Raw genomic sequence first — 26,775 nt, forward strand, 5'->3', positions numbered from 1 at the left:
CCTGTGGGTTTCTGAGGCTGTCAGTCCTTGTGGGACCAGTCTCATCTTTTCCCCGTGGAGCAGCTGGTGGCTTGAACTGCTGGTGGGTTAGCAACCCAGGGCTGAATGCACTGCACCATATAGGTACCACATGCTTTCTCTCTCTCTCTCTCTCTCTCTCTCTCTCTCTCTCTCTCTCTCTGCCATCGAATTGATGCTGACTCGTAGGGCAGGTTCGGACTGCCCTGTGGGTTTCTGAGATTGTGACCCTCTATGGGATAGAGAGCCTCATCTTTCTCCCTCAGAGCGGCCGGTGGTTTCAAACCGCTGACTTTGCAGTTAGCAGCCCAGCGTGTAACCACTACGCCACAGGGCTCCCTCACAGGTACAATTCCTATAAAAACTCAAACCCACTGAGTCCATGCCAACTCACAGGGACCCTACGGGACAGGCAGACCTATCCCTGCGGCTTTCTGAGATTGTCACTCTTTACGAGAGTAAACAGCCTCATCTTTCCCCCTTGGAGCAGCTGGTGGGCTTGAACTGCTGGTGGGTTAGCAAACCAGTACCGAATGTACTGCATCACATATATACAATGCCTGCAAACACCAAGTCTGCTGCCATCAAGTCGAGTCCGACTCAGCGACTCTACAGGACAGCGCAGAACTGCCCCGAGACTGCAGCTCTGTAGAGCAGCAAAAAGCCCCATCCTTCCCCCAACGAGTGACTGGCGGTTTTGAACTGCTGACCTTATGGTTAACAGCCCAATGCTTAACCCAAGGTACTACCACAGTTCCTTCCCGGACCCCTCCATGTAGGGCAGGGACAGAGCTCCGGCTCGCTCCCCGAGCCTGCGCCGAGCCTCACGGGCACGTCAGGCAGCCTACAGGCCTGCGTCCAGTCTCCCGGGCGCGGCAGGCAACCTACAGGCCTGCGTCCAGTCTCCGGAGATGGACCTGCAAGCTCTCACTTCCCTCCCCTTCAGTGTCCTTGGGCCTCACATTATAAATCAACTCCAGAGCACAATTAATGACGCCCAATTAAAGAGCAGATTAAGGGGCACGCATCCAGGAAGCACCGCGGGGAGGTTAATGAGAATGTTATTTCAACATGGAAATTGACCCGGAACTTTGTTACCAAAATCCTGAAACATTAATTATCCACACTCTTGGTAAGCGCCCCCAGCCCCCCACCCCCGTGGTGAAGAAGTTATTTCTTCTACCTCTTTTGATCTGCACCTCGGGAGGAAATCACGGCAGTTCCACGGAAGGAAGGAATCCTGTCTTTTTTCCCTCTTCTTTTTGGGGTGAAAAACCACTTTTCTTTTTTTCTCCTTTATAAGAAGCATACCCTAACATATTTATCTTATGAATCCTTAAATGTACATGTATGGATTATTTAGAGTGTCATGCCTCCTGCGTGAGGAAGGTCATGCCTGGTGCAGCAGGGGCCACGCCCTGGGCTGCTAACCCAAAGGTCAGTAGTTTGAATCCACCCACTGCTCCCCAGGAGAAAGACGGGACGTTCTGCTCCTGTAAAGATCCAGAGGCTTGGGAACCACAGGGGCCGCTCACTCTGCCCCCCAGGGTCACTGTGAGTCAGGATGGGCTCCACTGGGGATTGGAGCATGGGAAATTAGCTGGAGCATCTTAAGCAATAAATACCAAACCCAAATGCCACAGCTACGAGTCTCGTCTGACTCATAGCAACCCTACAGGACCGGGCCGAACTGCCCCCGCGGGTTTCCAAGGCTGTAAATGTTCACAGAAGCAGGCAGCCTCATCCTGACTCCCAGCTACTCTGTAGGGCACAGTAGAACTGCCCCTGCGGGTTTCCGAGGCTGTAAATGTTCACAGAAGCAGACAGCCTCGTCTTTCTCTCATGGAGAGGCTGCAGGGGTTCGGACCCCTAACCTTGTGGTTAGCAAACCCCACCCCACCCCACCCAGCCCACTGCAGACAATCAGACTCTGACTCATACTGACCCATCGAGGGTTTTCAAGGCTGCAAATCTTTTCTCCTTTTTCCATCTTTACGTTTTATCTGTCATCAACCTGGAGCGTAGCCCACAGCCCCACCAGGACTCTTGTACTTTTAATAAAAACCAATCCCACTGCCCGCAATCCAGTTCTGTCTCACAGGGACAAGGCTTCAGAGGCTGGTAGTCTTTAAGAAAGCAGACGGCCTCCCAGGAGCAGCGGATGTGGCTTCCAACCACCTACCTTGCAGTTAGCAGCCCCACGTTAACCCAATGCCCCAAGCGGAACACCACTCCCCCTGACTGCCAAAGCGAAGATTCTGACTCACGGCAACCGTGCAGGTCAGGGTAGAACTGCCCCTGTGGGTTCTCAGACTCTCACTTTTTTTTAAACAGCTTTATTGGGCTATCAATCATCTATCATACATTTCAATAGTTCTGCCATATTAGGAAGAGTTGTACAGTCATCACCACAATCAATTCCTCACCATTTTCTTCGATTCTATACTCATCAGCTCCCCGTTTTCCCCCAAGCTCCCCTGCCACACCCCCAAGAAACCATCAATCCAGTTACTGTCTCTACAGATTTACCTATCCTGGATTTCAGCCACGGAAAAACACACACCCCACCCCCACTCCCCCAAAAAAGCCTAACAACTCTCTAAAGGAGCTGAGAGCCTCATCTTCTTCCTCGGAGCCATTGGTGGGTTCAAATACTGACCTTGCGGAAGCAGCCCAAAGCATAAGCCACTGCCCCACGAGGGCACCGACGCCCAGCTAAGGAGTCTCTAATAAACAAGCACAAGGATGAGGAGAGGCTCTCCTCATCTAAATAAAAGCACCCTCTCCCAACCAGGAAACATCCGTGTGTGACGCCAGGCGCGTTGACGCAGACCCCAGAGCCCCAGGTACCTGGCGGAGCCCTGCTGCCTGCTGCAGGAGGTCCTCCTTCAGCCGCTCTGCCCGCGCCACATGAAAGGCGTGGCCTTGACTCTGGACGACGAACACCACTCTGTGCAGGTCTGGAAAACAAGCAGCACAAAGCGTTGGGACCAGTCTTTCCTCCACTCCAGTCCTTGAAAACCAGGAAGGCGCAACAGCTGCGGGGCAAGCCTTCAGGCGCAGACACGGCAGGGGAGAGAGCTGCCCCTGGGTTCCAGACTGTGCCTACTCGTCAGCTCTTTGTGGAGCCGCTGCCTGCAGGATTCGAACTGCCGACCCTCTGTGTCAGCAGCCCAGAGCTTCCCCAACGCGTCACCGGGGCCCTTCCTGCATGCAGACACAGAGGGGCCACATCAGGGATGAGGGGTGCTGATCCCCAAAGCCTCGAGACCCAGAATGAGAACAGTGGTTCTTGCGGCCCAGCCGCCCACCAGGGGCTGCTTTGGTGAGTGCAGGCCTAAGAAGCCAACTGCCTATGTCCGGAATCTAAGGGGGCTGGGAAGAACTTGGGAAGCCTCCAGCCACAAGAGAGCGCCTGGCTGGATCAAAGATCAGCTCCTGGGAAACAGTATCCGCCTTCGCTGAGAACCACCCACCTGGGACAAGCCAGGGTCAGCTCAGGTTGGCCAGCGGCTCCCCACAGCAAAGCTCACTGTCCTCAGTGCTTCTGGCTGGCAGTGGGACTCACAGTGACCCTGCCCTTCAGGGCAGTTCTGAGACTGTCCATCTCTGTGGGAGCAGGCAGGCCCATCTTTCTGCCCCAGAAAGGCTGTGGGTTACCAACTGCTGACCTGCAGAGTTACTATGACACCCACGACCAGGGACTCTCCTACTGCCGTCCTGAGGACAGTGACAAAGGCTGGGCTGGCCAGCAACTCACTAGATGTTGAGAGGTCACTATGTGCTCCGTCAGTGCACAGGCTCGGACAGCAACACTCCCTGAACATGATGCTCTACAAGAAATACATCAGGGTGCATCCTCAAGTTCACAAGCACAATAGAGCCAGGATCTGGATGAAGAGGTTCTTAGGGGGATGGCAGAGGAGGTTGGGGAAAGGGGAAGCCAATCATCACAGGCACAAGAATGATGAAATGTCATTGTGGTGAAGGATGACTGCATAATTCCTCTTAATAATATATGTAGACCGTCTCATTGTCTGGGACAGGAATGATCTGTCAAAAAAACCGTTTTGCACGAGAGTTTTACTGGGGCATCAGCACCGTACAGACTGAGTCTTGGTAATAGTGCTACGGAAGTGTGGCCATAATAAACTTAAAAGAGCAAGGTGGGGTGGGGGGGGTTAGTAAAAATAAAATAAAATAAATCAGATCCACTACTTACCTACGCCATTTTTTCTCGAGAGTCCACTTTTCTCCAAAGGCTACATATTGAATAAAAGAGACAAAAAAAGAGACAGATCTCGTCACAACACGGAGCTGACAAGGCCCTTCCTAAACGTGTTTCATTTACGACTGGGTCAGTCCGAGGACACTGAGACTAGGGTCCCAGGTCAGACATGCATGGGTTTATTGCAAACAAACGTGTCTGGCCACACCTCTGGGGCCCCAGCTGTGACTTCCAAAGGGACCTGCTGGGCCAGCGAAATGCAAGGCAGAGGCTTGGCTGGGAAGGTGTCTGGGGAGGTCCCATCGGTCATCTGGACAGCTTTTCTCTGGGGACGGAGGACAATCAGGGGGACTCCCTAGGAGGAAGCTTGGTTACTGCTCTTGTTTTTAATTTCTGAGAAGTTTCTTATGCCCAGTTATTTACATAGAGGCTCTTCAAGATCTTCCCGGTTTCCTGTTAGTCGTTTGTCTACTTTAGCAATCTTGGCATTCTAATTCTACCCTAACAGATGAAACTGTTTTTATTAACTTACACGATTTTTCTCAAGGTGTTACATTTATTTATTGAAGATCATCTTATTGGGCACTCTTACAACAACCCATACATCAACTGTATCAGGCATATGTGAACATACATTGCCATTTATTTTCCAAACATTTAACTTTCTATTTGAGCCCTTGATACCAGCTCTTTTTCCCCTCCCTCCCACCCTCGTGACCCCTTGATAGATTATAAATGATGATTACTTTCTTATCTAAGGATGAAATTTTAAGAACTCGGGGACCTGCATGCAGTGGGGAGGAAAGGACCGGAAAAGCTGCTCCCAGGGATGCTGCCCACTGTGACAGTGCACCTGGACCGCCACTGAGAAGGCAACGTGACCCCACCCTGTCCTGCTGCCCTGCTTGTTGCGCCCCAAACTCACCTACCTAACATCTATTTGTCCTCCATCATCCGGCTGCCTACTTCTCATCACCGATCCACACATCATCGATTCTATCTCTACCTAGCTGCCTACCTACCTTTCTGTCAAGATCTCTACCATCTCTCCCTAGCTAACGACCAATCATCTATCTATCAAGGCATCATCTATCATCCATCGACTTGCCATCCATCCATCCACTCATCTGTCATCGTGTTCCTCAGGAAGTTAACCTCTACTGATGAGTGGACTGTATCATCTTTGGGCTCAGGCACATTGTCCCAAGTGACCACGACATCCTCTCCCATCTGGTGGGCGGCCCTTGGCTGCCCACCTCCCAGCATCTCCAAGCCGACTTTCTTCTCTGGCAGAAACCTGGCATGGGCACCTAACACCTGCGCCTGGGCCCATCAGGGAGGAACTCTCCGATGGTCTCTCCAGCCAAGCACAAAGTACCAGCCGCTGAGTGCATCCCCTGCACTGTGGGCTCTGGCACGCTCACAGGGACTTTTCCCCCTGATTGCCCCTTTCCCTGTCCAGCAGCCTTCAGCTGTAATTACGACGATTGCATGGTGGTGACTGTCTGTCACGTTCCTTCCCAGATCCGCAGTGAGAGATGCAGTTGTCACCTTCTGCCGACAAAGTCAACAAGAGCTTCAAAGCCGGCACGCAGCGACACACAGATGTGTCCTCTTAGGGTGACAAAGATGTCATGACCATGGGCAGGGACCGGGACTAGGACAGGGCCAGGGCAGGGAGAGCAAGCTAGACACAGAGAAACGTCTACCTCAGTGGTAGTGGTGGTGGTGGTGGTGGTGGCGGTGGCGATGGTGGTGGAAGAGGAGGAGGAGGAGGAGGCAGAGGTGGTGGTGGCGGTGGTGGTGGCGGCGGCATTGGTGGTGGCAGCGGTGGAGGTGGTGGCTGTGGTAGTGGCAGTGGTGGTGGTGGAGGTGGTGGCAGCGGCGGCGGCGGCAGCAGTGGTGGTGGTGGCTATGGTAGTGGTGGAGGTGGTGGCAGTGGCGGCGGCGTTGGTGGTGGCAGTGGTGGCTATGGTAGTGGAGGTGGTGGTGGTGGCCGTGGTGGCAGGGCCACGGACTCAGTACATTGACTCGTCGCAACTCCGTGGCCAGCAGCCCACTGCCCGGCCCCGCACCCCCTCACAATGAATGCGATGAATGGGCCCGTGGCTGCGGCCACTGCGTCTGTCAGTCTGTCTCGTGGAGGGTCTTCCCCTTTTCCCTGATCCTCTCTGTCACCTTGTGGCATGCAGCTATGAACTGGGCTTCTAGAAGCACGGTCAGCGGACTGAAACTTCGCAGGAGAAAGAGGAAGCGTTCTGCTCCCAAAGAGAGTGACGGCCTTGGAAGGCACCAGGCACGGTTCTCCACGCCCTTTCGGGTCGGTGCGAGTCAGCCTCAACTTGGTGGCAGGGAGTTTGGTTTAGGTGTTTCTACCTGACCCGCCATGGTGTGCTTCTCTGGGGACGAGCCCCTCCAGGTAGCCCGGCCGGAGCAGGTGAAAAGCAGGAGCATTCTGCTCGTACCTCTTCCGAGACAGATGCCGTCTCTTCTAGCCACCCAAGGTGTGCTCGGCACTCTCCACCAACACTGTCGCTCAAAAGCATTGGCTCTTCTTTGGCCTTCCTAATTCATTGACCAGCTTAGCATGTGCACGCGGAGACCGAAAGCCCCAACATCTGGCTCGGGCGCACCTCAGTCCTCCCAACGACATCCTTGTTCCTTGGCGTTTTGAGGAAGCCTTGTGCTGCGGATGCCCCAGTGCAGTCAGCCCATTGATTTCCTGGCCACTGTTGGCACGTGTGCTGAGTGTGGGTCTGTGCGAAACCTTTGAAATGTCCACATTTTCTTCATGTGCCGTGTCGTCGCTGACTCGCCCCGTTGTGCGGACCTTTGTTCCCTTCGCTGTTCAAGTGGAACCCACATCAAAGGCTGCAGTCTTTGATCTTCATCCTTGGGTCCCCTTAACGTGCTCCAAGCCAGCTTGTGTCCCCTGCCTAGCACTGGTTGTCAGTGAACCTCGCCCCAATCCTGAGGCTGTGTTCTTCTGCAAGCAGCCCGGCTTCTGGGATGATTTGCTCGGTAGCGGCGTCCAGATTGAATAAGGACGGTGGAAGGGTGCAAGCCTGTCACACACCCCTTCGCTGACGTGAGGGCACTCTGTTCGAAGTGCAGGCTCCACGCGGGCACAGCGAGGTGTTCTGGATTCCCACGTGTGCCATGTGATCCGTGATCTGTTATGATCCGCACAAAGGCCCTGGCGTAGTCTGGGGGAACTACGATGGTGGCCTTCTCTCTCCTGGGACCAGAAGAACTAGATGGTCCCCAGCCACCATTATGGATGGTTCTGATCCGGGCTTAGCTTGCTAGACCGAGAGAAAAAATGTGGAACAGAACCACCGATCCCTTGAAGGAATCAAAAACAGAAACAAACTTAGCAGACCGGTGGTGCACGGAGAACTCCCCAAGATGACTGCCCTGAAATAGCCCTCAGACCTGGAACCCAAACTGACCCAAGATCAGCATGCGGCTAAATACCCCACTGCCTCAACAAAATCATGAAGAGACCTGTGCACGGCCAAAAGGTCTGCCAGGGCCTTGGGAAGGCAAGCGAGCAGGGCTACTGAATGCAAGGGAATGGAACTACAGAATGGCAATCTGGAGAAAGCGCAGACGGGGAAGAACCCCCACCAAAGCCACGGAACGACTTTGTGCAGAAGCTGTTGAATGGGAACTTTAACTGCTGTGTGGCTTCCTCAAACACACCACACGTGCTTTTTTTTCCTCCAAACTAGGGCGTACAACGCAAGTTCTCATCTCTCTCACCTTGCATAAGAGGAAAGGTTCTCTTTAACCTGGCAACAAAGGAACACACCTGAACCGTTGACCGTGAAGCTGGTGATCTGCGCCGCAAGCCTTCACCCGGCTCACCATAAAACGTTCACCATGAAAAGAGCAAGTAGGACAAAGGACAAACACATCGGAAGGCGGTGGGGTGCAGGCTGAGCCGCTTCAACACACTGGGCCACCACCCCGACTTCCGACCTGGTGTCTGTGACATCAAAGAGGAGCCCCAGGCCGCATCTGGGGGGAGGGGGGGCACTCTGCGGGCAGCGGCCGCTCAGATCAGCGGACACAACAGTGAGGAGCCAGTGAGCCACAACAAATGGCTCAATTTTAAACCGTACAAGATGCTCCGGGGACGGCCGGGGTAGGTGAACGGGAAGGGACAGCAGAAAAGGGTCTTCAATCATTCCCCGTGAGCTGAGCAAAATTAGAGCGTGTGATCGGCCCCACGAACGTGTCCAGCTCCGCCGCCACCCGCCCTCGTGCTGCGTGTATGGTCTCCGCAGGCCCCGGGATCTCGGCGTCTTCATCAAGCACCATGTGCGCCTGGCTGGGTTTCCAGGCCAACGGGACCGCCCTCAGAGGGCCGATGATGTCTTCTGAGTCAGCGAACGGCCCAGCCAAGTCAGCCGCCGACACAGCTTGTGTTTTTTGAAGAGCAAGTTTCAGAGTCTCCTCTGAGATGGGCATTTTGTCCCCCTTTCTATTTTAACTTATTCCAATGTCAGTTATAATATTATGTATTTTCAGCTGTCATTTCTTTTTATCATTTTATTGGGGCCTCTGACAGCCCGGAGGTTCACAGAGCCGATCGCCGGTTGACACACGTTCTGTTCCACGCATCCACGGCCATCCCCACAACGACCGTCCCTCCTCTCACGTCCTCCCTGTGTTTCCAGTCTCCTCTCTGGACCCTGCGGGACGTCCTCCTGGGTCAATCCTGCCCTTCGGATGGCGGCGGTTCATTACTCTAAGGTGTGCATGCCCCTGAGGTGACTGTTCCTGTACAACCTCAGCCCCCGACAGACATCCAGTCCATTCCAACTCACAGAGATTCTAAGCACGGCTTCTGCACGGGAGCAGATGGCCGCAGCTTCTCCCATGGGGTGGTTGGTGATGGTGAGAGACCTGAGAGAGGCGGCCGGCCTCACTCGTGAGCTGAGCCCCTAGGCCTACATTGTATAGAACACAATTATCATTAATAAGACTCAAAGCTCACTCACAGCCATTGCTTTCAGTGTGACTCACGGCGCCCTCCTCACCGTCATGGAGCCGGTGTGACTCACAGCACCGGAGCTCTGAATAAGAGCCTGGGCAGGCAAGCTCCTCCGAAAGCTTGAATGTGTAGCTATGGTCCCGCACAGTCATCCCTGTTTGGGCCGGGTCCGAACCAGACAGCACCCCCACCTCCTCTCTGGCTCCTCGGGAAAATAAAACTTCACAGCCCCCTCGAGCAGGTCTGCAAACAGGATAACCTCCCACTTGGGATAACCATCGGAACCACCTGGAGGCTCATGCCCACCACCCCTCCCTTTCTCTGCTCTCCCTTCCTTCCCGGAGTTCTTTTCCTGCCTCAATAAAATCTTTCTTAGCCTCTGTTCCTGACTAAGTCTCATCTCCTTCTGCCCCTCCGTCTCTAACCTCTCAATCCCCACCCTGAGAGACCGGGAGCGGTCATGTCTGTGGGAAACAGAAAGATTTCTCCCCCCAAGTCATCTCCCCCAAACACATGTTAGACTTAGGTCACTGTTTGCAGCTAATGGAAAATGATTGTCAAGCTACCTCCCTGAAGGCAGTCAGTTGCCAGACTCCAGGTAGGGCCCCTCCCTGATATTAATTACAGTGGGCTACTTCTCCCTAGAGCAGGGGTCCTCAAACTACAGCCCCATGGGCCACATCCTTATCTGGCACGCAGGGTATTTTTGCCCCATATTTTTCTTCAAAATAAGGTATGTGCAGTGTGCATAGGAATTTGTTCATATATTTTTTTAAACTAGAGTCTGGCCCTCCACTGGGTCTGAGGGACAGTGAACTGGACCCCTGTTTAAAAAGTTTGAGGACCCCTACCCTAGAGGCTTGCGACCATTAGCTTGGTTCCTGTAGGTGGGGTTTGCATACACCCTACTGATAATGGTTTCTATGGAGATCCAGAGAACAAGTCAAACCTGCTCAGTGACATCCAAAATTAGGCTGCCATCCTGAATCTAGGATCTGCCCTTCTTGTCACATGTATACCCTCAATCCCTCCTCTTCCTATTGCGTGTATGTCCCTAGATTGTCCCCCTCTCATTGCTGTACAACCTATAGAGCAACCCCTTCCTGTGACGTATGTCTTCACCTGTCTTCACCTGTAATTAGGGGGCTTGCATGCCCCCCAAAGGTATATAGGCCTAGCAATAAAGAGCACTCTTGGGCTCCCCTCTTGGCCTCTCATCTCGTCTCCCCCATCCTCGCTCCCCTGTTCTCTTTCCCCTTGTCCTCCTTCCCCTCCCCCCATATCTCCACATGGCCCATGTGGACCACCAATGGGGCTGAGGTGAGCATTGGTACCATGAAAAGTGTCTGACTCCATTATTCCAGTCTCTCTTCTATCTCTCATGCTCTCTAGGACTTTACTATAATCTTTATATATCAACCGTACAATTGTGCCGATCAAACCTGCGATTAGCCATGGGGGGCTGGCCCACCCCTCACCCCCACAGGTCTATCCAGGGCTTTCTCCCTCGGAGCCGCAGGGTGGTTTGAAAGGCCCACCTTTCAGTTAGCAGCCAAGTGCTTAGCCACTCTGTTAGTTGTTTGTTTGTTTGTTTGTCATCCCTCCCCACCCCCACCCCAAGGTGGAGCATAAGCACCAGGAGGCGCGGTTTAGGAAACAGCAGCTTGGGTCGTCTGCAATTTGGGGATGGGTGAGAGCTAAAGCTTTCTACTTCCACAAGTCTATACAGTGTGGGGCTCTGGGAACCCACAGAGGCAGTTCTAGCCTGTCCTGTAGGGTCACTGTGAGCCCAGCATCTGCCTGAAAGCAGTGAGCTTTTGGGTGGGTTATTCCAGCAATGCCCCCCAGGGGCATTGCAGCTCATGCTGGGACCCACCACACACACACACACACACACACACACACACACACCCAGGCTCCAGAACAAAGCCCAGGAGGTAACTGGAAGGCAAGCACTGACCCTGAGTCCCAGCCTTGTGGATTTTCCAAGTGGGGTTACCTCTGAGCACACAGGGTCCCCGGCCAGCCGGCCCTCTCATAATGAGGCTCTGGGAGCCCTGTGAAGGCCCACCTGCCTCACTTCATATGCGGGGGAGAGACAGGGGCCCTGGTAGCCAGGCGGGGGCTGGGGTTCTGAGCATGGGGGGGGCAGGGGCTTACAGCAGGAGCCCCCACTCCACGTTGAGTCCCCACAATGACTTCTGGCACCTCCTTTGTCCATGGGCAGCGGTGTCTGAAAAGTGGACCGCCACCCTCCCCTAGCAACAGCGGGCCAGGGGGGCACTGCCTGCGGGTCAGGCATTCATTACTTGCCAACCACAAGGTCAGCAGTTCAAAGCCACCAGCTGCTCCGAGCATGAAGAGGAGGTTTTCTACTCCTGTAACTCCGGAGTTACAGTCTGGAAAACTCACAGGGGCAGTTCAACCATGTCCTGCAGGGTCGCTGTGAGTCCGCATCTGCTCGACAGCTGTGCATTTCCCAAGCAGCCAGGCGCTTCAGTGGCCATACCGCCAGGGTGCCCGCTCCATGCGCTGACACCCTCTTTCTCAGAATGAGTTTAAAACCCAGGGAAGCTGGCGTCTACCATTTCAGAAGGCTTTGTGTGGTTAAGTTCCCGTCAGACATTCAAGCCCTATGCTGACCGACATATCTTTAATTCATGGGGGGAAGACAAACTTCTAGTAGCGATGCAAGGACGAAACCATTGTAGTTCCCAACGTGGAAAATAGGAAATGAGGGACGGGCCATTAGAGTTCGTACCTGAGATGGCTCCGCCTCTTGCTCTGCGTCTTCAAGAACCAGTGTGGAAGCTGGGGGCAGGGGAGAGAGAAACACAAGTTTTACATTAAAATTACCAACTCAGATGCCTCTGCACACCCAACAATTTGGACTAGATGGAAACAAGACCAGCACTTGGCTGATCATTAAGCAGCTGCGTGGCTGCAAACCAGTACTTCCGGGCGCCGGACCTGCGCGGGGATCGAGCCGCCAAGCCAGAGAAACGAGACGCGGATGGACACTGGCTATGGGTCTCACAGCCGGTGTACCTGCCAGGGGGCAGTCTGACCAGGTGCAGGAAGACCTGGGCTCCAGCGGCTTTCAGAAGGAGCTCTCAGACCTGTCTTCCGCAGGACCCTGTGATCAGTTTCCGACTGGCCACCCCAGGGTTCCAGGTGATTGTGCTAAAACCAAACACCAAACTCACTCCACCACATTGACTCCGACACTACGGGGTGAGATGGAACTGCCCTGGGGGGTTCCGAGACTGTAACTCTGAACGGGAGTAGAAAGTCTGGTCTTTCTTCCATGCAGCGGCCGGTGGTTTGGAACTGCTGACCTTGTGGTGGGTGATTGGCCCAACTGGCAACCGCGACACTGCCAGGCTGAAAAGGTGGTATCAGGGCTGAGTACAGGCTGGGCCAAGGCGTGGTATGCTCCATGGTCTGTATGCATCGAGTAAAAAAGGCAGAGAAGAATCGGTGTGTGGGAGGGAGGATGTGGCCAGCAAAGAAAACTCAGAGTACCACGGACCATCACATGAACCTAGCAACAAGGATGGTGGACGTCGCCCAGGTACTTGGACGTGCTGTGAGGAGACAGGTCCCTGGAGAAGGACATCAGGCTTGGTAAAGTGAAGGGGCAGCGGGAGAGAAGAAGGTCCCTGATGAGATGGATGGACACAGTGGCTGCAGCGATGGTGCCGGCATGGGAAACACTGTGAGGTGGCGCAGGACCGGGCAGTGCTTTGTTCTGTTGTGCCCGGGGGCACTGTAGGTCCAAGCCACCTTGATGGCGCCCCACAGCAAATACAGACGGACAAGCTCATGTCCTCTTTGTTTTGTAATGCACGTTTGCTTCTGGTGAGCACCGTGCTGGTGGTGGTGCTGGTGGTAGAGGTGGTGCAGGTGGGGGTGGTGGAGGAGGTGGTGGTGGAGGTAGAGGTGGACGTGGAGGTGGAGGTGGTGCAGGTGGAGGTGGTGGAGGAGGAGGTGGTGGAGGTAGAGGTGGGCGTGGATGTGGAGGTGGTGCAGGTGGGGGTGGAGGTGGTCTGCTGTCCATCTTGACCCACAGGGACTCCACAGGAGAGGGCAGAACTACCCTGTATGGTTTCCAAGGCTGTCAGTCTTTCCATGAACAGGTGGTCACATCTCTCTCCCACAGAGCGGCTGGTGAGTTCGAATTGCTGGACCACTGCATTGCCAGGCTTCCTGGTGAGCACGGAGGCCAGTAGCAATGAGGACTGGCCATCACGCAGTCCGAGACCCCTGGCCGCCCCATGGATGCAGGGAAGAGCTGCTCCAGGGAGTTTTCAAAGCTGGGGCCCTTAGTAAGCAGATCACCAGGCCTGCCTATCTTCCGAGGCGCCTCTGGCATGTTGGAAGTGCCGGCCATTCACTAGCGGTTGAGCGTTTCACCCTGTGCGCCACCCCAGGATGGTGCAGACTGCTCCTCCGGAGCCATCCTGGCTCTGCCACCTTCTTCAGCACAGGGCCGTTCCTGGGGTGCCAGTGCAGAAGGCCCCATGGGACACACACTGACCCCCACTGCTAGGCAAGGTGGGAGTGGTGGCTGCGGAAGGGGGGGGGGCTTCAAGAAGATTTGGGAGAGCTAACCACAGCCCACAGGACCCCATGGGGTCCAGGCCGCCAGCAGGCACGTGAGGGGGATTAAAGGAACCCCCACTGAGGATGACGGAACCTTTCGAGTGGGAGCCCAGAAACAGATCGAGAGATCCCTGGAGATATAGCCCAGGCTCTGCATTAGGAAACGTACAAAAAAACAAAAAACACGACAGTAAGACTTCACGCCCTGAAAACGTACACCACACCCTCCGGCAGATGAACGGAACCGAGAATAGCGCCTCTACTTGGTGGTGTGATTTCTCCGGGCGAGTTCCGTTAGAAAGCGTCTGGGAGTCAGCTCCACCAGCAAGCGCCCCCACGGGGACAGAGGCCTCACCACGAAGCGGGAAATGTCCAGAGGACTCTGGTCACGGCCTCTGAAGAAGAACCTTGATCAGGAGGAGGGAATGCAGGGCAGACTTCCTGATTCTCAAGAAACCCAAACCTCCTGGCACTTGGGAACGACGGGCCTGAGATGATCTTTGACCCTTCCATCAAAAATGGCCCCTCGGACTGTCCTGAAAGCAAATCATAAACACCCCCAAGCGAGTGCAATGCAGGAGACTCTGATTCGTAGTGACCTCAAGCAGAGCTTTTGCGGCTATAAATCTTTACAGGACAGATGGCTCATCTTTCTCTGGCAGATGCTGGTGGGTCTGAACCACCAACCTTGCAGTCCGCAGCCACGCACCTAACCCATAGCATTGCCACCTCTGACTGCTGTCTAGTCACCTCCAGTGTAGTTACTTCCCAAGGCTGTCACTCTTTCCGGGAGCAGACAGCCTCATCTTTCTCCCTCAGTGCAGCTGGTGGGTTTGAACTACTGACTTGCACCTAGATAGAAACCGCCGGCAATGAGTTCAGGTGAAGCAGGGGGAACCACTCAGCAAAGACGGGTGAGAATGGGTGCATGACTTTAAGAATATAGTTAAAACCACGACCTCTGCCACCGGCCGACTTCCACTCAAAGCCACCACACAGTTGCTGAGGCTATAGATCCTTCCAGGAGTAGACAGCCTTACCTCGTCCCTCAGAGTAACCCATGGATCAAACCACAGACCTAGGTATCAGCAGCCCCACTCAGACCCCCAGTGGCTTAGGCACTGATGCAATGTGAGCAGTTCAAATCCACCAGCTGCCCCGTGGGAGAAAGATGAGGCTCTCTTCCCCTGTAAGGGGCTCACTCAGCGTTGGAACTGATTTGGTGGCAGTGAGTTCGATTTGGGGTTCTGCATTTGTTTACTGTAAGCATCACGAGGGCAGGCATTTGGTTTGCAAGCAGGGTGGCCCTCTAAACATGACAGGAAAATCCCATTCTTTACATTCCGCTTGTTCTTCCTATTTATCCGACGAAATGCGGAAATGCAAGTGCTTAGGATGGCCCTGGGATCCCGGTGCCTTCAGGTTGTCTGTCCCGCATGTCAGGAGCCCTGGTAGCGAAAAGTAATCGTTGAGCTGCTGACCACAGGGTTGGCGGTTCAAACCCACCAGCCTCTCGGAGGGACAAAGGTGAGGCTGTCTGCCCCCAGACAGATGTACCGCCTGAGAAACCCTGCACTGGGTCCTGACAAGTCGGAAGCCACCGACTGGCAGTGGGCTTGGTTGGGGTGGGTTTGTGGCGAGTGGGAGCAGCTTTGGTTAGCTTGGCTGCTAGCTACAGGTTGGCGGTTCAGATCCACTAATGGCTCTGTGGGAAAGACTTGGCGATGTGCTTCTGTGCAGATGGCAACCCAGGGGCCTCGATGAGGCAGTTCTACACTGTCAGCCACGTGTGGTCGCCATGCGTCCAGCGCAGCTTGACGGCCCCAGCTGACACCAGACACAGGACTCTTGTCAGTCTCTAAGGTCCCGCCAAACGGAGGGTCTTATGTCCAGCAGACTCTGCTCTGCTGACTCACTTTTACAAACAAACACACACACACACACACACACACGCACACGGGACTTGGGAAGGGTTGCACTGGTGTTTCTGTGTTGCATCTCTCTGCAGGATGCACGTGTACAACCCTCAAGACCTTGAAGAGAAAAAGTCACAAAACACGACGGGTCGCAACTTGTCAGCCACACTTGGGGCTGGTGGTGGGAGGGACCGTCCACTGGGTTCTGGCTCGCCGCAGCACCCATGTGTGCAGCAGCAGGAGACCTGCCTGGTGCAATCTGGCCACCCAGGGCCGGAGCGCCGCTCCCCGCTCGGCACCACAGAATTTTGAAACCACAATGTGCTGGCAACTCGCGGGGCAGAAACAACACCGTGGTGAACCGCAAGCACAATGTTGACAGCAGAGCCCTCCTGCCGCCTCCCCTCCATCACTTTCTCATTCCGACCACGGACAGAACTCTCTGGGAGAGAATGTCTTCTCTTATCGTGCACAAAGGAAACAGCTTTCCCAATTTAATATGTTTCATGAAGCATCTGAATAAACTCTGACCTTGCTTTTTGAAGCAAGGGCAGGTGGCTGGGTGCCAAGGACAATGGTGTGGCAGCGGAGGCACCTGGGCCCTTGGAAGGCCGAGTCGACAATGCAGAGTGAGTGTCTGTGGGGACCAGGCCCAAGACCGAGTGCTACAGCAACGCTGAACAATTAGCAGCCAGTACCGCCCGGCGACATCAAATCCCATGCCCACCGCCACCCAGTGGACAGTACCACCCAGTGACATCATATCCCACACCCACCACCACCCAGTGGACAATAACACCAGGTGACATCAAATCCCATGCCCACTGCCACCCAGTGGACAATAACACCAGGTGACATCAAATCCCACGCCCACCGCCATCCAGTGGACAGTACCACCCAGTGACATCAAATCCCACACCCACCGCCATCCAGTGGACAATAACACCAGGTGACATCAAATCCCACGCCCACCACCATCCAGTGGACAGTACCACCAGGTGACATCAAATCCCACGCCCACCACCACCCAGTGGACAGTACCACCCAGTGACATTATATCCCACACCCACCGCCATCCAGTGGACAGTACCACCAGGTGACATCAAATCCCATGGCCACTGCCAACGAGTTGACTCTGACTCACCATGGCCCTACAGGGCAGAGAACTGCTCGAGGTTTTCGATGCCTGGGGAGCCTCATACAGCCTCATCTTTCTCCCTGGAAGTGGCTGGTAGTTTTGAACCCCTGACCCTGCAGTTAGCAGGCTACTGCTTAACCCAGTGCATCATTGTCATTGGGTCAATTTGGACTCATGGCAGCCCTCGAAGACAGGACAGAAAGCGGGTCTGTGGGTTTCTGAGACGTGACTCCTTCTAGGCACAGAAAGCCTCTGCTTTTTCCTGAGGAATGGCTGGTTTCGAGGGTGCTGCCCCTCGAGGTTAGCGGCCCCACGTGTAACCACTACACCACCAGGCCTCAGATAGAGGCTGCACCACCTCGCGTCTTTATTGGATGCTACAAGTGCTGATAGGAGGAAGGACCTGGAGAAGACGTCGCCACTCAGTCAGTGTGCTCCCCAAATCCTGTGGCCCCAGTAAAGACTGCGGCCGTGGCTCCCTAGCCTGCCTCAGGTCAGCCCCATTGGACAGACTCCAAGCATGTCCCAGCAGACTGCACTCTGCTGTAGTTACATAAGCTGGTGTCAGCGTGAGACTATTAAGAGTGAAGGGGTGGAGTTTAGCCTGTCAATCAGGTTCGCAGCTTGATGACCTCACTGGGAGGTGCGACAGAGGTAAGTAGCTCACCAGACACACTCTCGCTGTACACATTGCTGTTGACAAGCCACACGTGAAACTACGCTGATGAAGCCAGAGTCCTGGAGCTGGAGGAGTCACATGGAGAACCCTGTCAGCACTGAGATGCTTCCACCACCACTGGATCCACAAGACTCTCCACCCACTGGCCTGTGACCTTCCTGCACTTGACATCAGTGCATGTGTTTCCTGAGTCTGAAGAGGAATTCACAGACTGGTATCACACATATGGGCTCATATCAGACTTATGGGCTTGATCTGGCCTGGGCTGGGTTGTTTCCTTAATGTACAATTGCTCTTTGATATAAAGCTCTTTCTCAGACACATAGCAGTGCCTCCGGATTTGTTTCTCCAGCCCCCCCAGACTAACACACACTCTACACACTCTCTTTCAATGGACTGGGGGGGGGGGTGGGGGGGTAGAGAACAGGCACTGATGACCTCCCAGGGTGCGGCCATCCTCAGCCCCTCTCCTGAGTGGCTCCTCCCCCAAGACACCAACTCAGGGCCTTCCAGCTTCTGCCAAAGCTTTCCAGTGGCCACCGTCCACTTGATCTCCTGTGGGTGGTTCTTGAAAGGGCATGTCGCTCAAGGGAGTCACTCTTTACTAGTTAAAGTAGAGGTTTAGTTCAATGAAATGGTTAAGACCACTTCAGGAGTGGTTTGAGCTTGAGGTTTAAAGATGATATCAGGGCACCCTTCTGGGGGTTCATCTAGCTTTGGGGCTCCAGAAAGTCTGGACTCCATGGTAATGTGGAATTCTGCCTGGCATGACCTCCTCCCATTGGGTCTGGGCTGTTTCCACAGAGCCTTTGTCCACAATGTTCAGGCACAATAGCTGGGTACCATCCAGCTTCCTTGGGTCTCAGGCAGTTGATTCCAGAGGCAATTGGCCTCACGTTCCACGGCCCCTCCTGTTCCTGACTCCCCCTCATCCTCTTCTGCTCCAGGAGCATGGAGACCAGGTGTGGCCCCCTGGATTCGAGGATGGGATCTTCAGAGATAGAGTGCCAGGTCTTTCTTCTGGGGCACCTCTGGGTGACTCCAACCTCCAGGTTAGGCACCGAGCACGTCCACTGTACACCCACCTGGCGAGTTTCTGCGTGCACATGTGACTCCAGGAAGGGAAGGCAGACTCCACTCTCTGTCCACCCACAAACGCGCAAGCCTGGGAATAAAATGTCCTTAAAAAAAAAAAAACCAGGAAGGAGAAACCCACCAAAACAGGCCCTGTCATTTCCCCACATCGTCGTGCTATGAAATTTAAAAGCCCTTTCTTCTCCTGAGAGATATGAAATATATACTCTTTCCAGCAATGACACAGAAACACATCAGAGTTATTTTCAGCCCTAAGAACAAGTCACACTGTAAGCTAATCGCCACTGAGTGACTGTCCCAGGTCCTCGCTGCTTCCAGCTTCATGTCCCACGAGCTAAATAAAACAAGCAGTCGGCGAGGGACCAGAGCATTCCAAAGGCAGAGCATATGCTGGCCCACTAATCAGCCTGATCCTGCGGTAATGAATCATCAGCAGACGCACACACACGCACGCACACACACACCAACAAAACTTGGCGAAATGGAGCTGGGAGAGGGAAGTGAGAAAAATTAGCAAGTGAGTAAGAAATTAGCTGTCACCCTCCACCATTCTGACGAGAACACAGCACACTGAGAAGGGGGCTGAGGGGACGGGAGGAGGAAGAAAGGAGTCCCCCAACTCCCAACTTGCCACATGCCATCTGAGTTCATGCGTCCCCACTCCTCACTCAGCAGCACGGTTGGGTTCCAAAGACCAGGTCATGATATGAAAGGTGGAGGACAGTTGAGGAAGGAGGACGACCGTGTCAGACCACGAGATGGGGGGTGACTACACCATCACATGCATCCCCACAGAACTGACAGGTCACATTACAGAACTGCCTGATGGTGTCATTACAGAACTGCCAAATTTCATCACAGAACTGCCAAAGCTCATCCCCACAGAACTGACAGGTCACATTACAAAACTGCCTGATCATATCATTACAGAACTGCCAAATTTCATCAAAGAACTGCCAAATGGCAGCACAGCACAGAACTGCACCTCATTATCACAAAAACCACTGATAGCAACAAAGAACCGCCAAATCTCGTCACAGAACTGCCAAACCTCCTCCTCACAGAATTGCCAAAGCGCTGAGAATCACAGCGTAGTCAAGCTGGCATACAGCCTTCTTCATCAGTGTCGGCTTTGCTCTCACCACCCATCAAGGTGTGCATCGCTGACAGGCACTAATATGGAAAACGACTGGATGGTGGCTACCACGGTGATGTTCATGAGAAGTGCCACCCAATGAGCTCACCCCAAGGTGAGGAGCAGGCACAGGGAGACCTGTGAGGGCCGGGACTCCCCTGGAGGTCCCCAGGCCCCCACACTCTCCTGTTGATGGGGTGCGGCCACTGCTCCCTATGCGCGACGGGCAGTTGGAAACCCCAGCAGGTTCCTTCTCCCTCCAGCTTCTGGGGGTTACACTACCATTTCCAATTTCCGCAGCCAGTGGCAGAAATACATCCTTAAAAACTGGAGCTTCCTGCTTCAAAGTGCTGTGGCGAAAGCCATAGCCCAAGGTGAAGTAAGCTCTCATCTGCCAAGCTCGTCTTCCCTCCCCTTTTTCTTCCCGCCAATCCCCGTGAGTCGCTTCAGGGAACCATCTTTAAAGTGCAGATCAGAGCAGGCAATAGAAATAAGGCCTTTTGTTAAATAATATACGCCCACTAATGTGCTAGTGAGCACACCTATACCATGAGACAAATCGGGGATTTTACAACCAGTCTGGGATGGCAATTTACAGTCAAAGAAAATCTGAGGAAGGAATTGCAGGGCACGGAAGCAACTCTAAGCAGCAGTTCCCTTGCCTCGCTCTGAGAAGGGACTGGGGGGGCACCCCACACCATTCAGAGGTGACCATGCCGCCTAGTGCCAAACTTCGATTGGCTCGTCTCCGTGTTGCCTTCTCTGCCAGTCCCACAACCACAGATCACAGAAGGGCAAGAGAAGCCAAACTCACTGCCGCCGAGCCCACTTTGACTCACAGTGACATAAAGGACAGGGTGGAATTGCCCCTGTGGGTTTCTGAGATGCAGTGCTTCATGGGAGTAGAAAGCCTCGTCTTCCTCCCACAGAGCAACTGGTGGTTTCAAACTGCTGACCTTGTGGTTAACAGCCCAGCAGGCAGTCACTATACCACCAGGGCTCCTCGACATCCATCACAGTGGTCACATGAAACACAACGAAATGTTAAATATCATCACCGCACGACCCCGAGTGACGAGGACCCCGAGTGATGAGGACCCCGAGTGACGAGGACTGTCCTGTGGGGGTCCCGGGGCTGCCATCACTGTAGTGGTGGCAGCTCATTAGGTTCTCCCCCAGGGAGTCCCTGGGTGGGTTTGAACCACTGGCCTTAGTTAACGGAACGCTGTGCCATCAGCAAGCCTATAGGTGACACAGCACCTGTCCGTATCAATCACGGCCATCAAGTCCACTCCGACTCATCATGACCCGAGAAGGCAGAGTTGAACTGCCCCCTGCGGGTCTCTGAGGCTGTCGATCTTGACAGGGGCTGAAAACCTCGTCTCTTTCCCAGGGGGCAGCTGGTGGGTTTGAACTGCTGACCTTGCAGCTGGGAGCCCAACGCGTTTGCATTCGTTACCCACTCCACCACCAGGGCTCCTCCGCAGCACACAAAAGTTCACGGGAAAACGGGATTAGAAGATACTGGGACTTTTCCCTGCATTTTGTGAAGCCCCCTGGTATGTAAGGTGCTTAGCATTCAATGAAACATGTTGGCAGTTAAACCTCTTGCTTTGGAGTGGACGCTAAACCGTGGCGGCCCCACAGGACACACTGGAGCTGCTCCGGAGGGCTTTGTGCACTGTCATCTTTAAGGGGCTGGTGGCCGGAAGGCCTTCTGCAGCTTAAACCCCCGCTGGGCCACCAGGCTCTTCTGAAAACCCCACCCCCAAACAAACCCAGTGGATCCTAATGCACACTCACGCCACAGAAGGCCTCCAAGATGGTGGGTCGTTCCCTGAGCGGACAGCCTTAGTGCTCTCCCAACGGCCAGCTGGTAGGTCAGAACCGTGGACCTTATGGTTAGCAGCTCAAAGCTTAGCCTGCTCTGTCACCAGGGCTCCTTCCACCCCACTAGACTCCCTTAGTCTAAACAGACCCCACTAAATCGTCCATCATGCCAAGAGGACCCAACCCAGAAAGTGCACAGCCTGGGGCCCTGCCCCCCATCTGAGGGGGTCTGAGGGAGGGGATGGAGCCCCGTGGCCCTGGCAGGCAAGGACACGCTGAACACAGTGCCCCTGATACCTGGCCCACAGGCACTGACTGCTACCCTGGCTTGGCCATGTGGCAGCGGGGTGGGAGGCAACCTGGGGGACGACTGGCTTGTGGTGACTGGCAGGGGTGGGGAGGATCAGGGGGACAACCCCAAGGCCCAGAATCCACAGTCAACCAACCAGTTTCTAGTCCCCACCTGAACCTACCCCAGGGCGGCCCTGCCAGGCCCCTGGGGGACAGGACTTAGCAAGTGTGACCTCTTTAGACCAGGGCCGGCCACCCGGGGACTCTGCAGCTGCTGCCCTCATTCACTCAGATGGCAGCCGCTCCACACAGGGTCATGGCAGGGTGTCCCTCACCCACAAATGAGCAGCCGGCCTCCTCAGGCGGGCAGGTCAGGCAGCAAGGGCTCGTGTGGAGGTGGGGTCCTCAGGGAGCAAGAAGGGCCTTCCCACAAAGACAGAAGCTCGAGGGGCTGAGTCAGGCTGCTAACCCAAAGGCTGGCTTCCCCGGCCCTTCATCACCCTTCGGGTCAGGAGCTGAACTCAGCCCCGCGGTTCCACGTTCATCCAGACCACAGGCAGGTCTCTAAGGGAATCCACACCGCGAGGGAGGTGCGCATACCTCAGATCCACCTAGAGACCCAAAGGGCAGCACTGGCCCATGGGCAGTGTTCACAAGGGTTAGGAATGGGGGGTACAGGCAGTGGGGCGGAAACAGGAGACTCAGGGAGGAGGGGTCGAGGGACGCCGCACCGTCGGGATGGCCATCAAGTAGCTGAAACAGCTGTGTGTGGATCTCTGCATGGGAAACTGGTCGCCGGCTCTGCCAACCTCCATCCAATTCACAATCAGAAGTTTTTAAACCTGAAAACCAAACCCAAGGGCTGGCGCCCCGGGCGGTATCTTCATTTTAACAAACATTTTCGCTTTTAGCCCCGGGGCTGAGCCTCAGACACGCATGTGGTCGCCTGAGAAAACAAACATCTTAACCCTTACCTAACAGGGCCACTACGGCAGTTAACCGGGCTAGGCCATTTAACTTGCTCCATCTGGCAAGGCCCTTCACACCCAGCCTCACGGTTTTGGAGAAGATAAATGGCATGTGATATACGGCGCGGGCCTCGGGCCTCTTACAGGAAGCGATGATGTAAACCAAAATATATCATCTGTCCACGTTTCAGAAAATATTCTCCGAGGAGTGAAAATAAGTCACCTCCCTGGGCTGGGGCAGGAGATCCGGTTAAATCTCCCAGATGAAACCTTGAATCATTGTTCAGGGTGGCTTCATGCTACAACTCTGCGCCCTGCAGGAGGATACCGCTGGCTTCCCTCACTCCCACCAAGCCTTGGCTCTGCCCATGTCAATCGAGGACCACCGCCCCGTTTACACGCAGATAACACGCGGGCGTTAGACAAGGGGCTGTGGAAACAGTGGAATGAAAGACCGTGGAGTTTCCCCCCCAAACTTCTGGAAGCATCCTCTCATACGCTGTGCAGACCGAGAACCCCCACGTTACCTCCGTAGGTGCCCAATACCTGTATTAGCTTACACGTTGCTGACTGCCAGCTCCTTTTTTTTTTCTACCCAAAACATTGAACGTTCAGTCTTCGTCTTGGTAGCTATTAATGTGGAGGTTTTTCTCCCAGCAGCAGACCCTCACCTGCCTGCCCACCCCATGCCCCAGTTCCTAAAGCCTCTGCCAGGTCTCCTTCCCCAATTGGCAAACCACCCTCGCTCATGTCCTGGTCGGGGTGCCTGGGTTCACATGCCTGGGGTAAGAGGGGTCACTCAGGTAGGCAAGGCTGGCACAGGGCATTCTCACACACTGCCATGCTGGGGCCATTTGAGTCTCCTACGGGGGGGCCATAGGGACTGTTAGGTAAGGGTTAAGATCGCCAACTGCAAGGTCAGAGGTTCAAAGCCACCAGCCGCTCCCAGGCAAAAGATGAGGCTTTCTGCTCTCATAAAAGTTACAATCTTGGAGCACAACCTCCGGTCCCAGCCCCGACATCCCACCGTGACCCTTCACTGCATTTTATGTCTTAAGAGACGACGCCCACTGTGAGGTGGTGTCTTGAGGAGTGGGCTGCCATCTCGGTTCGCTCCGAAGGTCCTTTAAGGGATTACCAAGTTTGGACAGAATGAAGATGCCCTTAAAGGGCAGTTAAGGGAAAAATACAACAGCAGCAAAAACTGCCGCCTCGCCAATTCCGACTCAAAACCACCCTCTTGGACAGAGGAGAACAGCTCCCCGGGCTCCTGAGGCTGCAGATCCTGGTGGACACAGACAGCCTCATCGCTCCTCTCCGTGGAGGGACTGGTGGGCTCGAACCACCGACCTTGTAGTTAATGTACTGCACCACCAGGGCTCCTTAGAGAAAGGCAGACAAAAAAGGAAACCCACTGCCATCGAGTTCATTTCCACTCGTGGTGACCATCTAAGACAGAGTAGAACTGCACCCCAGTGCTTCTGAAGCTGCTGCTCTTCACAGGAGCAGGCAGCCGCAGTCCCCCCCTCACCCCCCCGGAGCTGCTGGTGGACTCGAACCGCTGACCTCGGGGCCGGCAGGCCTACACTTCTTAATCTACTGAGTCACGAGGCCTCCTTGGGGACACATGCGGTTGCTGTTAGGTGCCATGAGTCGGTACCACTTACGGTGACCCTCTGCACAACTGGACAAAGTGCTGCCCGGCCCTGCACCATCCTCACAAAGCAAGTGACGGGTGCACCCATTGCTGCAGCCCTGGGGTCAATCCATCTTGTTGGCAGTCTTCCTCTGTTTCGCCAGCCTTCTACTTGACCAAGCCGGAGACACACGGCGTGGCCCAAGTGCCCCTCGGCCCCCACCTGGCATAGATCACATACATACATGAGCTCCCGGCCCAGCGTTAGCAAGCACAGCGCTATAAATAGAACACCAATATCAGCTCCCACCCAAAACCTCCGGTCAGCCAGCCAGGAGGCAGCTGGGAATCACCTGGGCCAGGTCCACCCACGCCAACCCTACCACCAGCCTTGGCCTCTGGGGTGCTGCTGCCCTGCACCTGCCTCTCCAGCTAGCTTACACGGGCCCCTGCCATCCAGGGCACCCACCTCTGCGGGAGGTGCCCTCTGGTACTTAACCACACACACTATTGTTTAATTCATAACGCCCGGGAACCAGATCTGATCAATGACTCCATCTGGAGGATTTATAGCCACAAAAGACGGGGGTCCGGAGCGCTGGTGGGTGAGCCAGCCCGGCATTATGAGAACAACTACCTCCCCTGGCCACCCCTGCTCTGCAGTCTCTAAACCCCTGAATGCAACACTGGTGCACACACACACACACACACACACACACCCCACACACACACAAACACCCCACACCCGCCAACTTCCTTCAAACTTCCATGACCATGCTCATTTCCTCGTGAAAGCCAACTGCAGGCAGTTCGGTCTTGGGCGTTAACCGTGACCTGGCTTTTGAGGAAACGGGCAAAGAAATGTTCTGCACGTTCCACACACAGACCCAAGACTTCAGGATGTGGCCCCTCTCCCTTCTCACTGCAGCGGCGACCAAGGCCTCGGCCCCAGGCCCAGCAGGCGGGTAGCCTCCTCCTCGGCCATGGAGTTGGGGCGGGGGTGGGAAAGGGGGAGGAGGGCTGCTTGCTCAGCGTGGGGACGCGGCAGCTACTCTCGACCCAGCAGGGGGAGTGGGGAGGGGGGCGCCGCAGACCTCTGGGGTACTTTCTGTCTTGGCAGCTGAATGACCATGGTGGACAATGGTGGAGCTTCTGCCACCCAGGCTCCTTGCCGCGGGCTGCATGCATGCCCCTGGGGTCTTGCCCCCTGGCCTCCAGCCCCTATCCACTTGCCCCCAACTCAGGACCCCAGGCCCCCCCCCCCCGATTCTGGGCCCCTTGCCCTAGTCCTTCTCCTGTCCCAGCCTCTCAACCCCCTGCCCCTTCTCCACGTCCCTTTGCCCTCGGTCCTCAGTCCCCTTGTCCCTGCCCCTTGTCCCAGCCCCCCAGCCTTCAGTCCCCGCTTGCCCAGCCCCCCAGGCCCCAGTCTCGGGACTCCGTGTCCCCAGCCCGCAGTCCCCTTGCCCCAGTCCTGGCCTCTTGCCCCGGCCGCGGCCCCCGGGCTGACCCCGGCGCCGGGCCCGCCTCAGCGAAAAGTTTCTGGCAGTTGCGCGGCCCGGGCTCCCCGCGGGGACAGGCGGGCCGGCCGGGGTGGGGGGCGGCGGGCGGGGGCGCGGCGGGGCGGGGCGGGGCGGGGCGGGGCGGCGGCGCCGGAACCCGAGCCCGAGCCCGAGCCCGAGCCGGAGCCGGCGGCCCGAAGGTGCCCCGGCCGGGCGCCGCGAGGGGGCGCTGCGGGCGCGGCGGGGCCGGCGGCTCGGAGCCCGCGCCTCTCCCGGCGCCGGGCCGCGCCACTTACCCAGAGCGCCGGCCAGCAGCTCGAGCAGCACGGGCAGCGCCAGCCGGCGGGCGGGCGGCCGCATCCTGGCAGCGGGCAGCGCGCCCGGGTGTGTAGCGCGGGGACTGGGACGCCGCGGAGCGGAGCTGCGCCGCCGCCGCCGACCTGCCGCCGGCGCCCTCCTCCCGCCGCCCGCCTCCGCGCCGGCCGGCCGACCGCGCCCCCTGGCGGCAGACCGCGCAGCGCCCGCGCCTCCAGCCGCGCCGAGGACGGGGGCGGGGCCTGGCTCGCGGCTGGCCGGGCGCCCTGGGCCGCCAGCACCTTCCCTTCCCCTCCTGGGTCCCCACGAGCCCCGCTCCCGGCCTCCCCGGCCCCGCACTGCCCTTCCGGCCATTCCCACGAAGACGCACAGCGAGGAGGTTTCCGACCAGTCCGTCTTCCCGGAGCAGACGGCCTCCCC

The 26,775-nt window shown here is 55.8% G+C and overlaps 1 protein-coding gene across 1 annotated transcript in view; it reads right to left on the minus strand.

Annotated features, from left to right (window-relative positions):
• B3GLCT (beta 3-glucosyltransferase) overlaps positions 1-26,517 on the minus strand; it is a 75,524-nt gene extending 49,007 nt beyond the window's left edge. Inside the window, exons 1-4 of the mRNA XM_075562773.1 lie at positions 26,337-26,517; positions 12,010-12,059; positions 4,241-4,280; positions 2,869-2,978 (exon numbers count right to left, since the gene is read on the minus strand). Coding sequence (XP_075418888.1) covers positions 2,869-2,978; positions 4,241-4,280; positions 12,010-12,059; positions 26,337-26,400 — 264 coding nt within the window. The 5' untranslated portion in view covers positions 26,401-26,517. The remainder of the gene's footprint in view (positions 1-2,868; positions 2,979-4,240; positions 4,281-12,009; positions 12,060-26,336) is intronic.
• Positions 26,518-26,775: the final 258 nt, after the last annotated feature.

Source organism: Tenrec ecaudatus, chromosome 11, assembly GCF_050624435.1.
Source record: "Tenrec ecaudatus isolate mTenEca1 chromosome 11, mTenEca1.hap1, whole genome shotgun sequence".
NCBI classification, from domain to species: Eukaryota; Metazoa; Chordata; class Mammalia; order Afrosoricida; family Tenrecidae; genus Tenrec; species Tenrec ecaudatus.